The sequence below is a fragment of the Acanthaster planci genome, linkage group LG11, assembly GCF_054643075.1.
Source record: "Acanthaster planci isolate LZ-2023a linkage group LG11, COTS_SCS, whole genome shotgun sequence".
NCBI classification, from domain to species: Eukaryota; Metazoa; Echinodermata; class Asteroidea; order Valvatida; family Acanthasteridae; genus Acanthaster; species Acanthaster planci.
In genome coordinates this window covers 13,392,725-13,406,956 of record NC_141787.1, presented here as the reverse complement: position 1 = coordinate 13,406,956, position 14,232 = coordinate 13,392,725, and the positions used below count along the sequence as shown (strand labels likewise).

General features: G+C 41.8%; 2 protein-coding genes across 3 annotated transcripts; both read right to left on the bottom strand.

Annotated features, from left to right (window-relative positions):
* Positions 1-201: 201 nt before the first annotated feature.
* Positions 202-7,640, bottom strand: LOC110981409 (deoxyhypusine synthase-like). Its single transcript, XM_022238964.2, has 9 exons — positions 7,516-7,640; positions 5,433-5,667; positions 3,651-3,818; positions 2,785-3,003; positions 2,226-2,312; positions 1,762-1,867; positions 1,302-1,405; positions 666-791; positions 202-341 (listed from the first exon to the last, which is right to left on the bottom strand). The coding sequence occupies exons 1-9, from the start codon at positions 7,545-7,547 to the stop codon at positions 243-245; spliced, it is 1,176 nt and encodes a 391-aa protein (XP_022094656.1). The 5' UTR covers positions 7,548-7,640; the 3' UTR covers positions 202-242.
* An 893-nt stretch (positions 7,641-8,533) lies between these two features.
* Positions 8,534-13,939, bottom strand: LOC110981431 (retinol dehydrogenase 14-like). Of its 2 annotated transcripts, none has more exons than XM_087143033.1 (7): positions 13,764-13,939; positions 12,233-12,399; positions 11,676-11,850; positions 11,167-11,292; positions 10,823-10,984; positions 10,023-10,184; positions 8,534-9,537 (listed from the first exon to the last, which is right to left on the bottom strand). In XM_087143033.1, exons 1-7 carry the CDS (start codon positions 13,900-13,902, stop codon positions 9,404-9,406), a joined length of 1,065 nt encoding a protein of 354 aa, XP_086999159.1. In that variant the 5' UTR covers positions 13,903-13,939; the 3' UTR covers positions 8,534-9,403. The 2 variants fall into 2 exon arrangements, with proteins under 2 accessions (XP_086999159.1, XP_086999160.1); XM_087143034.1 differs by having other exon boundaries at positions 13,622-13,855.
* Positions 13,940-14,232: the final 293 nt, after the last annotated feature.

The following is a 14,232-nucleotide window of genomic DNA, read 5'->3' as shown; positions in this document are numbered from 1 at the left end:
CAGGCTTTGGGTCCAATTAGATTGCAAATCAGAGATTGACGGGAAAAGGTATTCGTCTAAAATTACGAAGTCCAACTACTGTCTGGTGCTGAGATGGAAGTTGAGCACAGAGGGGGGCAGGTTGTACTTCAGTTAAACGCTGGCAGCCACACACCCGAGCAGCCCTCATCACAACCTCTTGCAATCTCCTTCTTAAGATAACAGAGAGATATAACAGCCTGTTTGATGGGAGGGCTTCCGCTCTATTTAATGATCTCCTCAGTTTTATGCGGCAGTTGGACTCGCCGGGCAAAGGTTTCGGCTATCAGCAATGGCACTACCAGAGTGGCCTCTCCGTAGATCTGTGGGTGAATGACAGGGAACGAAAAATGCAATCAAGTCATCTGATAATTCATGAATCCGAGATTTTGTAGCCTTTATGTGAAGAATGGTTTAAGTTACTAAATCAGTAAATGCATTGATGAATTGAAGGAACGCAGAAGGGAGTTCTAATGGACTATAAATAGACTTGGTATGACTTGTTTGTTTCTTGCCAAGACCAATTATTAACAAATATGCACTGGATGTGGCCAAGGGAAACATGGCCAAGGCGCTACAAGAACATTCTGGGATTCAAACAAACTGTTGACGTCAGACTGACTTGAAAGGAGGCTACTGTGAGCTACCTTGACTGGGGTCGCCGTCGGCTTGATTTTCCCCCAGGAAATTGCCTCGTCCGGTCGAGCTCCGGAATCAGAACCGTCAAACTCACTCGCAACATTCACAAAGACTGAAAAATCGGCTCCGTTCCTCTGAAATACAAACCAGGGCAGTGATTGTTGGAGTATTTATCAAATTCAGTTGGTCAGCGAATTAACCGCCAAATCGCTGACGCGTTGACTACTGACAAAATCTTCACAGGGCACCTTTGTAGCAAAGTTATGTACTCGTGCACTCATATCTAGGGGGTATGCTTTGCAGTTACAGGTTTATTCCCCGAGTTGCTAAGGCATGCTCTCGAAACTGCCAGCAGTTGTCTTACCAGCAATGCAAGTCTGTTCAGCCCACAACACAAAAGCCGTTAGTCTACAACAAATACACTCACAGTACGTCTAGTACACCGGTCAGTACGAATGCGCTCACGGTTCATTACCATTCAAAGACCATGCTTGCCCGGACTTGCTCCTGTGACGTGACTTAGGCTGCGTTCGAATTTGTTGTCTAGAGCTAGGTCTAGGTCTTTCTTCATTGGAAATTACGCGGAGACGCGCAGACAACAGATGGAGCCGTAGCTCTGGAAGCCTCTTCGGACACGGTCTTACCATCAAGTTGGCGTTGCAGATGTGGTGCTTGACCAGTCCGCCTCCTAGTATGATCATGCCCGAGTTGGCAGCAAAGATGGCCTGGCTGTTCATCCGACGAATATCTAGCGGGCAGAAATTTCATTTTCAAAGTGAACGAAAGAGAACAACCAAGGCGGGACTTGGACCAACTGTCTCCACAGTAAAGTACAGGTGTTCTACCAACAAAACAATAAAGGACAAAGTTGTTGGGGTATAAACAATTGTCAACATAAAAATATGCACAGCAAAAAGATACCTGGGTGCTCATCAATCAGTTCGCTACAGGAAGAAATCTTTCCACAATAAACAAACAAATATAAGGACAAGAACAGGATTTGAACCCATGACCACCACATTTAAGCACAGGTGCTCCACCAACCAAGCCATTCATTTGGCCCCTTTGGAACTCCTCATAACAACCCCGGATTAGCTCACTCACCCTCAACGATGTCCAACACTAGACCAGGTTTCTTGTAGGAATGGAAGAACAGCATATCACCAATGGAACCGTCAGTAATCGCTGGACAGAAAACCGGAATGTTGTTCTGCAAATTGAGGACACAGCCAGCAGTTGATGCAAATGAAGAAAACGTGTAGTCAACAATTAGTCGGGTGCCTCAGCACTGTCTGCATGGCACTGCAACCCGAGGATTGAGGTACCCACTTCAATCAGGTTCTCTAACCAGTGTACAATATTTTGATGCCAAAACATTTGTACAACAGACAAAAAACTCAGACATTAATCACTGTTCACTGGCTGATGCTACAAACCGTTCACTTCATATCTTTCCAACCTCAGTCAGCTTAAAAAAAAACCTGTTTAAAATACAAAGTGTTCACCTAAGTGAACCAAAAAATGGTAACTGTATGGTACGCAGGCTACTTTTGTCATTTTGTTTTTACCTTGTAGGCCCAGTAGTACACAGAGTCTGGGTGGTTGATCTCCTTGCCTAGCCTGGCAATCATACGTGATGGCGTCCAATGCACTCCCTGGCGGGGAAAAAAACAAAAACTAAAACAAAGAGCCAAAATTTGTCAAAGGTGTGATACTTTACCATCATTTGACCCCAATATGTGTGGATCTCATACAGCCGAATGTCACAGTTGTAGGTTTTGTGCACCACTACAGAGGGCGCCGTGCAGCCTCACAATGGGATATGAACATAGTCTGGTTCTGCAAAAACATACTCTAGATTTCTGAAGGAGAGAGATGGAAACCACTCTTGCAGTGACAACATTTTGCCTCACTGGTTCCCATAATTTTAATTTCACTTTCCCAAAGAATAGAGGAGAACTGATCTAAAAAGTGACCACATTTACTTCACCGGTTCCAATAAACTTTGTCACTAAAGCGGAAAAGAACCCTGACAAGGTCAGTGATGTTTGCTGTTTCAGCATCAAAGGAAATGTACACTGAGCGCGATGGCGCTGTCTCCTTTTTTCAAAAATATCTATCCATTACCTGAGTATTCTGCTCCTCCAACATCTCATCAAAGATCTTCATGATCCAGTCCTCAAAGAGGCCGTAGTTGTCATTGGGGACGAGGAGGTTGCCGATACGGTTGATGCCCTTGGACCGCAGCTGCCGGCCGGGCAAGCGGAAGTCACCGAGGAAGGTCGGGGCAAGGCACTTGACGAAATCCTCCTCAATGCCACCGGCCGTGGTCACTATGACGTCCACCTACGTATGGTCAAATACAGCACTGCTGTCAAGTTCATGTCAATGAGTACTCTCTGTGAGTGTGAGTACAAGTACTTCTCAAAAAGTGCAAGTACCAAAAATGTGCTCATTATTGATTTGTATAGGGACTTATTGCCAAAGGATTCAGAGAGCTAAAATTATTTTGTACTCCTATTCATTCAGCCGGTGGGGGGGGTGGGTGGAGCAAAGGCCTCAAGTGAGGAAGTTGGGGATCCCCCCCTTGGTTACAAACACTGCCACCGGTAGACATACGGCAAAATTATCTATGCAGTCAACAGAAAAAAATGAGCCTATGCCAAATACCCATTTCGTACGATTTCAGTTCTACTAAATTCTACTATGGAGTTGCCAGTGGTACATTTGGGTTTTAGTTTGCATTCAAAAGAACAAGCTCAGCTCTTTGTTTTGAAGTAGCGATCAGTTTGGAATCCTTTTGATGAAAATGAAGACTATGGGGATGAAAAATTGAGGGATTCCAGCTGATTGACACTGTGCAAAGTTCTGTCGGAGGCGATTTATTTCACAGTGATCCACGCGACTTTTGTCTCCTCACAGAGCGGGTCACCTCATAGGAACACCTTGAAAACAAAACTGTTGAGGACAAACGTTAAGGACTTCAGGCCCACCAGGTTGTGCTGAGCCAAGAAACGCAAGTTTTCCCGGAGTCCCGAGGATATAAGGTTGGAGGTGTAGCCCAGGAAGATGGTGCAGCTGGTCTTGGTGCGGTGGACGGGGTTCAACTCTGTTCCCAGGGCAACCTCCTCTTCGCTCAGGGGCTCTGCTTTCTTGTCCAACTATAGGAGGGAAGAAAAAACAAGCATTAAGGCCAAAAAAAAAATAAAGTTTCCGGTTTCTGGTCAGGGGCTGGCTCCAAAAGTGGTGCAGTGACACTGCTCATTATTTCCCCCCCCCCCAATTTTTTTTCCTAGAGATGTACACGTACATATTGGTATGTACTTCTGTATCGCCACTGGCAACACTGAAATAGACTGGCCCCCTCACTATTTACTGTTTAAACACATTTTCAGCTTGTACACAGGACATACATGAAAGACCACCTCGTTTGCCTGGTTCCCAGATGTCAATGTTTAAAACAGATATCACATCATCCTAGAGGGAATCCTTCACTGCACATTATTATTTAATGGTACATATAGTACCCTATCTAAAAGACATTAAAATTACACAGTAGCAGGATTCCAGTCAAGCGAGCAAGTTTGGTAGCTTTTAGACATCATATTATATCAACAAAAAACTTTTTTTATTTTACCGATGCGCAGGGCTGCGGCGACAGACGTACCGATCAGAAACCGGAGACTTTTTTGGGCCTGATACTGTAGCACCAAGGCCACCAGGCCAGTAAAAAGTTTCCTGTCTCAACTCGCTTCTTAGTTCTCAGCGGTTTCCTTTTTTTTGGTGGTTTTTCCCTACTTGAATTTTAAAAGATCTGGGCAGATCAGTGTGTCTTAGGCCAGTCACACTCAAAAGATTCAAATCGTTCAGTTTCACTCAGTTTTAGTGAAATGCTGAGGACTTGATCTCTTCCACAAGTAAACTGTTCATGAATTCCTTATGCCAAAGAAGCAGCATACTCAAAAGGGGAAGGGGGCTGACATAGGCACACACTCCCCAAACTGTCGCTCTCCCAGTTGCCTTCCTCCAATTGGAAATTTGACACTTTAAAATTTTCTTTTTAAGCTTTTAAACAGGTCTTAGTCTTGGATATATGATGTTGTTTTATTATCATCTTATTGTGAAATACATTTCGTCTTAAATAGAAATATAAAAACCTTATATTGAAAGTAAACAACAAGAGTGATGACTCAGAGCGTGACCAAACAGATGAGGAATGCATTTCAAGTACAGACTAGAGCTGGAGCGACATGTACCTAGATGCTGTCATTGAGGATGCGGATTGATGTTGGATAAAACCTCTGCAGTGTGCGATTAGATCCTGATTTTATTGAACAATACCGGTTACCTGACCGCACAGGCTGAAAGAGGTCATGAGCTGGAAGAGGTCATGAGCTGGAAGAGGTCATGAGCTGGAAGAGGTCATGAGCTGGAAGAGGTCATGAGCTGGAAGAGGTCATGAGCTGAAAGAGGTCATGAGCTGGAAGAGGTCATGAGCTGGAAGAGGTCATGAGCTGAAAGAGGTCATGAGCTGGATGAAACTTATCATCAACAATGGACTGAACTCTCTTTTAGCTCTGGAGTGGTACAGATCATTTAGTGACGGAAGACTGGCATCCGTTGATCTTACTTGTATTGCAAACCATCCGGCTGAGACGCTTCCTGTCATCGACTGTAGCATTGCTCCATCAGACAGTGATTGACTTTCAATCTCTTTCACCATACACGCACAAAAAACCCACGGCATGAATCTGTGACTGCCTTAAATTGCTCACCATCTTGTTAATCTCCTCGACGGCAAGGCCAAAATTGGTTGCCTGGAATCCTGACGTCCGGTAGCTCTGCATCAGCTTGTGGTAGTCGATACCCTGGTTGAAGTCATAACCACGCACAGGGACGGAATTGGCTGGCATATCCTCGCTCGGTACAAAAACCGCGTCAGCAACGCACTTGGGTAAGCCCTGGGTGACCGCCTGTACCGCCGTGCCCTCTTTCTTGGGATCTGCTGAACTGGAGTTTCAAAATCAGAATAAGTTGACAATATTAGGCTGTAGTTGTAATGCTTTCTTGCGTGCATATGCAAGCACACAACCTTTCAACTGTCTGCGGTATTTTATCTTCATGCAGCATTCAGTGATGAAGAGTCAAAACACCTTGTCCAATGGTTTTTCTTTTATTTCCTCAGGAACTCACTCAGCACACTCAATTTTTACGTTAATGGAATTGGAATAAACCAAATGAAACTATTGTTGGAAAGAATTCCATGCACGGATGCCACTTACTCTTCTCTGCAATGACCTCACGATGACCAGATCGCCTTAATTTCACCACCTACACGTATTGTCAAGTCTGATTGGTTTTCAGAGGAAGTGGTGATATAACAGACCTGGCAACTCTATGGTCACGCAGTTAGGTTAGTAGGCCTTGTACTAGGCCTGATGGTATCTTGGAGTACCCTAAATTCACCCATACAAATATTCATGCATCCAACTTTATCATCGTGAAACTCTTCAACGGAATTATGCACTGACGTTAATTTACTGTCGATGATTGATTGCCACTTTCTTTTGGCAGCTTTGTGCTAATTAAAAGCCTTTCCAGGAAGACTTTGGGAAAAATGTCAACAGAGCATAAACTTTACTTTACAGACTAAATACAAAAATGAACTGGTTAAAAATTGTCTAGAAAATGGACAAATGATTGCTGCTTGTTCATGATCAATGCTGGACGTCCGTTACTGGCACCAATGATGACTTCAATCAACTTTCGCCAAATATTGAGAGCGTTATAAAAAGTATATATATATATTATATTTTGAGAGTCCCGTTGGCGACGATGGTCGCAGATTTGGTGGAACTGTATTTCTTTACTTTTTTCAGAAATGCATGTAGAAAGAGAAGCTTTGTCATAATATCCAGATAAATAACTCATATTAATGCTAATTATGATTTACAAGAAAGAAAAAAATTCATGCCTCACTGTAACTTCAACTTGAATTGAAAAAAATTAAAATCTAGGAGAACGAAAAAGACTAAATGATGGGAAGCCAAGCTATTGCCAATAAAAGTGTCTTTAAGTAATGAATGCAAAAATAATTCCTTATTCAAGTGATATTAACTGGCTGATTTTTTCAGAAGTAGGGCATTACCAATACCCTGTAAAATGACGTGTGCATGAATTATGGTGACGTAGGTTTTACTATGGCCAATCCACCACGTTTGCAGACGACACTGTTCCCGCTACTTCAGCGACATCTGATGTTCTTCATTATATTATTCCAAGTAGGATTTTAATCCAACACTCAAGTTCAACTACTGAAAATTTACTTCAAGAATTCTAAGTCACTACTGAAAAATAAGCTATAAAAAAAATCAGAATAAGAACAAATTTTGGTCAAAGTACTAAGTGTGTGAATTATGGTGAGTTGTGGATACATGTGTAGGCTAGGTCTAGCATGTCTAGTAGGTATCTAAAAAATGTCCTGGAAACTAGTAGGGAAAATATTGAACTTAAAGCATTTACCGAGAAAACACTTAAATTTTCGGGCCAACAAGTCCCACAGGGTACGTTTGTACACAAGGGGTCAAGTGATGTCTGGATATGGAACTCTTTCCCTTAAATTACAGTGTGCATTTGAACCAACTCAGCACAACCTTCTGTCCCATGTAAATGTGCGTAGGCTGGTAGGCCTTACTCGTATAGCAAAACAGCCGCTTGACAGATCGGGTAGTTGCACCACGCGCTGCAATCGGGCAAGGTAAAAAAAAACGCAACACTGCGCTGCATTAAACTTAAAGCACGATCAAAGTTACGCTTTATATCAACGGGCAAGAAAGAAAAATGACAACAATGGCTTACTTGAGCTGGCCGTCAACTTTGGCTGAATCCATATTTCCGTTCGAAGTTATAATAAATGTCTTTTAAAATTTATAAAAAGACGTGTGCCTATCAGCTGGCTCTCCGAATGACCATCCAGTTAACAATGCAATGATGAATCTGAAAATATACAGCGCCCCCTGTCGACCATGTACCATACGATGTTTCGCTGTCAAAATACGTCTGCAGTCTAATTTTGTTAGCCTGGTTCACAAGACGCTGGTACAGGGTAGTGATAGCGGGGGCCGCCCACTTTTTAAAAATCATGATTTTCTCATTTCCGTTTAGTAAACTCGCTAGTGGGAAGACATAGGTGGTACGTCCCTGCTTCAGTTGAGAAATCAGGCCCGTAACTGGACACACCCTCTGCACCCCCCCGACTACAAGGTCCACTTTTGAGGCAAGAAAAGATTTTGCTAGAACATTTTGTGCAAAAAAAATAAAAATACCGCACGCACTGGTATTTTTTGTCTCAGTCAATCTTCGGGAGTTTACTTGTAACCCCTCCAAAACAACTGGTACGACCTCAGAAATCCTTCTGTTTTTCAAAATAAAAAAGCCAAAGATCTGTGCTTGGTCCGCTTTTAGGATTCGCACCCCCGGCAAGTCCTAGTTATGGGCCTGGAAATGTTATACTATAGCCTGCTAACACTCTTAATAAGCGGTTACGTGTGAACCTGTCTCCAAAGATTTTGTCTGCATTTGTCTGGCTCATACTCCGTCTCTCTCCAATACTTTAACAAAATCTTTCATAGGTTTCATTAAGAAAACATGACTATTTCTGTCCAGCACATTGCTGAATTCATGTACTTTTGAAATTTATATAATTGATATGAAGATGACTTCAATTTCCACATATACTACATGTACCATAAACAGATTTAAAAGAGATATTTTAGTACATCAGTCAAAACAGTGACTTTGGATTGAGCAAGGATGCGATTTCTGCCAATTACAATCAAACACTCAGAGCAAAGTTTCAACAACACATTCAACCAACTTCCACTGACACAAAACATTTATTTCCAATTTTATTGATACAAACTATTGACTTTATTTGAAGCTATTTTTCTAGTGTCAATTTAATGAGTCATTCTGTACAATAAGAAAATATATCATACTTGGATTGAAGTGGCATTTAGAAAACCAATGTGAATTATCTTCCATCTTTTCAAGTTAGGTTTTAGAAACAATACATTCAACTCCATTTGCCAGCACAAAATGGATATTATTTCACTTAAAAATATGTTACCACATTTACACAACAAATTTTAATATATCAATCAATGACAGCAACACAAGAAATTCAGAACTGCTTAAATGACAGATATCATTTTACTGTGAACATTCACCCTGAATGCTGTAATTAAGATTAACAATTTGTCAGGTCAATTTTGGTACAGCTTTAACAATTATTGAATGTTGCAAAATTGGTAAAAGCTTGTAAAGTGAGCTAAAAAGGTTTTTGGAAAGATTCCTAGCTACTACATTCATAAGAATCATTTTGAACTTAAACCTTGCTTCAAGGAATTGTTAACGTGATGATTACTTGTGATTCATTTGTCAGTCTGTGATGAAGAAATATGATTAGCATTTTGAATTCAATGAGAAAATTCCTGGTTCTTACAAATTATCCATTAAATTCAGTGCCAACCCTCGTAGCCCGGTTGACAGCCAGGCACTCAATTTGGTCCAAGCAAAAATTCAACATGCATATAATTCCTGAGTGTGAAAAATGCCATGGCAACCCGCATGTTCACTATTCAGCATCTGGCCATCATAAAATGAAGGAAAATCGTTTTTATGAAATGGAATGATAATGAATAGAAAAAAAGAGACCAAAATAAACGTTCCCTCTGTTTTTTTCCTCTCAGAGATTCTTTTCCTCCTCTAAGTTCACCATCTGGGCGCTGACGTCCCATAATTTCTTGGCCACCGCTGTGTCGTTGGATTCCACTGAGCTCTCTGTCTCTTTGCAGTCCCGGTAGTAGCCGCCCGTTTTCCCTGCCGGGGAGAAAAACAAAGATTCCTTCAGACTGTCGTGAAAGAATGTTAAAGAATACTGTTGGCAAAAAATGAGTTGGTCCATTTGAAATGGGACCAGGTGACTCATGCTATCATGGCACTGGTTGATTTGTGATTAAACAATTGTGGTACAAATGAACAAACACGGCACAAAGTCCCAAAAAGCCTTCACTTCAAATACATCACATAATTCGGTCAGTGGAGTGCCGTTATGTGAATGCAGCACATACTATCAACACGGCTAATATCACCAGACAAACTGTTTTCCATATGGTCACTTAAACAATGGCGGCAACAGTTTTCAAAAGGGGGGGGTCATCTGTGAGACTATCAGGCATCAGCCATTAACAGTCTTGCCAAAAGTAGGGAGCTGTTACCTCCAAATTGAAAAAGTGGGTTGGAGGGGGGGGGAGTGGCCACCCTCCTTCCCCTTGCGGGTTTAGATTCCTGACTTCCTTGCCTACCTTTCAGGTTTGGGTCGGTGCCGGCATGGTAAACAGACTCCCCTCCCTGGATTTCCGTCCTGGTAATTCCCTTCCATTTGAACATCGGGTACAGTACCTTGGTCAGCATAAACCTCTTCATGCTGCTCTCATTTCGGATTAACCCAGTCGATGGGATGAACCCTGGAGAGTGGGAAAATTGTGACAAAACAAAGTTACAAGACACTGAATTGTCTAACTGCTTCCATTACGGGAGGAGCAAAGCAATAAAATTGGTCAACGTTCCCTCTTTTTACAATTCCACGTATTAGTAATTCTTGGCTTCATTTCTTCTCACACCAATGAACATGCTGAAAATAAACTTTAGAGATGACTGCATGCTACGAAAAAGAAATTCTACTTTAATTATTTTTAACATTAAATAAACTTTCTAAAATACAAGGACCTGAAAAATAAAAGTCAGTCCAGATTTTGCCCTATGGGCTCATTTTACTCGATGATTATGCAGAACAGTCTTGGTGACTTATTCTTGATTATGATGTACCAAGCCAGGTTTGTATTAAACCTGCCTTCACCCCCTGAGAAGGCTCAGGCCCCGTCCAGAAAAGCCATCTTGTGGCTGCAGCTTTCGGTTTTACCACTGATGGTAACAGAGAAGACCCACAGCCAAACACAACTTTTACACAAGATTGCTCATCTTGGATACAGGCCTACTAAATACCTACCCGGGCAGACGGTGATAAGCCCTGAACCTGCTTGTCTCCTCACAAGCGTCCTTATCAGAGACCACATTGGCCAGCTTGACATCAGTCAATACTTACCTGGGCAGAGTGCATTGACTGTGACCCCTGACTCTCCAAGTCTCCTAGCAAGTTCCTTGGTAAAGAGCACATTGGCCAGTTTGGAGTTCTTGTATGCCAGCTCGCCGTTGTATGGGCCCTCCAGGAGTTGCAGATTGTCAAAGTCAAGGTGAGCACCTGGTGCTAGATATACCAACCCCAAAAAAGCAGAATTAAATGTGTTTTCTAAGACCCTAAAATATAAATTTACTTTCAGTTTATTTTATATCTTATTTATTATCTAGAGCAGCGTATAAAAAAGCTGTTTTCTGGCTAATACCATTTTTTTTCTCAACCATTTAAAATTTAAAACAGAAGACACCTACCTCGCATGCCTTTTATACTATCTGGATCATGAAGGGAGGATGCTGTCACGACAATGCGAGCCTCGCCGGCTTCTGATGCAGTCTTCTTCAGGTCATCCAACAGCAGCAAGGTCAACAGGAAATGACCTGGATAGGTGTGGTTGAAGTTTAAAGGTTGCTGATGCCAACATGAATATTCATTAGGCCCATTAGGCCTAGCGTCATGAGACAGAACACATCATTGGTACAACCGATCAGAAAGAGGTGAAATCAGAATAACCAAAAATTCTCAGAACAAGAAATATACCAAAGCTATATCGCGATCCTGTACAATTTAAGTCTGTTTATAAAAAAAAAGCATTTCCCATAAACAGATTTGCTTCACATCTTCTTAAATGCTTTCATCCACAGAAACACAAGTTTCACATTTTATGTGGCACAATACATGTGACTTTAATATCTGTAAGTTTTTATCAGTACTTTTACCACACTTGAAAATTACAAATTAGAAACGAAGATGGACGAGTTACCCAGGTGGTTGATTCCAAAAGTGACCTCGAAGCCATCTTCTGTCTTGAATGGTCCCTTGCCGTTCCTGAAACCCGTGGTCATGCCGGCGTTGTTGCACAGGATGTGCAAGGGCTTGGCTGTGGCGTGGAATTCGTCCACGAACTGGCGCACCGACTTCAGGGAAGCAAGGTCAAGCTGTCGATTCAAAATCAATGAATCATGAAGCACCTAGTGTCACCTGAGTAGATAGTTTCTGACAACTCAAGTTCCTACATTCCTTGATCCCACAAAAATTCTTTTGAAACCTCCTCGAGGATTTTGAAGGATATGGGGTTATGGATAATTAAACCTTTAGATAGAGCCTTCAATCCTCCAATTTTATAACAAGCAAAGAAATTGACAGTAGCAGGATTTGAACCCATGACCTCAAGGACACCATATCAGTGCTCCACCAATTGGAAAATGAACAGGTGGGTGGACGAGTGTTTGTCACTCAAACTTGCCCAAATTCTCTACCGTAAAACCTGTTTTAAACACAGATAACGTAGGTTAAACACAAAACAGTGCAAGTTCACACCTTCATGAAGGTTAGCTTTGCATCTGGGTTGGTTCTTTTGATGCCACTGATCGCATCCTCTGCTTTGGTCTGGTCTCGACAGGCCATGATGACCTCGTAGCCGGCTGCTGCATATTTTTCTGTGGCCTTCAAGCCCACGCCTCTATTTGCTCCAGTTATAATGCACACTAAACGGTAAACCAAATCATTGTTAAAAGGTCGTTGCCATCAGTATATTTTAATACAAAACTCCAAAATGCACCTTTGTGTCTCACTTAGCAACCTTTATTTTCAACTTTTATTTCACTTTTGTAAAGGTATTTTTAATGCCTTTTTGGTGTTTATGCTAATGAGCACTTCCATATTCATGAGCAAAACTGATGTCATCTCGGGAAAAAGCCTCAATGTTACATTGGTTTGTACACAAAAAAGTCCAATACTTTTGTAGATTTTGTTGAACTCAGTTTTCTCTGTTGATTCTTTGTTGTCATTGTGCATCACAATAAGCAAGCGTCAATCCCTCTCTCAGAAATGTTTTCAGTAGGTAAATTCTGGGTCCACAATTTGAACTGAAACACCTATGCACTGAACCATGTCTTCCCTAGATGACTTCACAGCAACAGCGCCCTCAGTTGTACAGGAAAGCATGGATAACATTAATTGGTTAAAAAAGAGCACTTTTTAAAAAGCATTTAACCAAGCAGGAAAAAAAAGAGCTTTCATACATTGAAGAAGCATACAAAGTTTAAGAAAAATTGTGTCGCAGAAAAATTCATTGCAGCTTTATATGTTCTTATATTATATGCTATTATTATTTTTATTAATTGATTTATTTCATAAAACAAAATAGCATATTAAAAACATATGGTCACACCGAGGACACTTTGAAGTACGCCCATACGGAAAGCCCATTGTAAGTTGGATTGCCCATATCCAACCAAGTTATGACATTAGTCTGTAGCCTCTGGCTCAAACTTGGATTGATCATCTCTCAAGAAAGAATGTTGCATCCTGCCTGCACTTTCTTGATCACTTAAAATCTCAATAAAGCTCAGGTCAGCCATTGCTAAAAAGTAAAACAGCATTGAACTGAAACTGTGGAAAGTATTTCAAATTTTCCACTTCCATGACCTGCACTAAACCCTCCATAAAAAACCATGGCGGTAGAAACAGAGACTTTGATTTTATACACAACCAACAGAGTGTAATCAGGAAGCTGCAGTCGGCAATTGCCAATCTACTGTCATCCTCAATGGCGCTCGCCGCTGCAAACCCCCCTGCGTCCATCCCCAGGAAGACCCCCAAAAATCGACATAGGTCCCGAATCTCTGTTTTATTACTCAGAATATGATTAAAACTACGGGCCTGACTAGGCCTACAAAACAAAGAGTGGCATTACTTCGTTAGTACCTTTACCGTCCTTGCTCGCTGAGGCCCCATTTTCTTCACCCGATCGTGCCATTGTACCACCTCACTCAGGTACATGTATCATACAGTATCGAAATCACCGATATTAAAATTACAATACTTAGGTCTAGCCTACTTGACTTACGAAACGGCTCCTCACACTGCCCAGGTACTAGGTCAACGGGCGCCGCGGCCCCGCGCGCTGGTGGCCGGGGCCAGGGTACAAAAGGGCAGCGTAGTGTGCTGGCTTGCGCAAAGTTTCCTGGGGCGCGCCCTCTATTCATCGAGGCGAGCAAGGGACAGCAACGTTCAGCAATGGGTAACCTCCTGGAATTAAAAAAAAAAAACCCGATTTTTTTTTTGGGGGGGAGGGGAACTGTTAGATGATATTTATTTCCAACTTGAAGCATGTTACAGGTAGGTATCCGACAATTTTTTTTACAAGTTAAAACAACAAATCGAATATTTTCGTCGTTTTCACATCAGTGATTCGAAGGGTTCGGCACGCGGCCAATTCAAACTGGACGACAAAGTACCTACCTCCATGGTCAAAGCAGCCAAGTTACTTAGTAGTGATACCTTATGAAATGAAACTTAATACGAGAGTTATGATC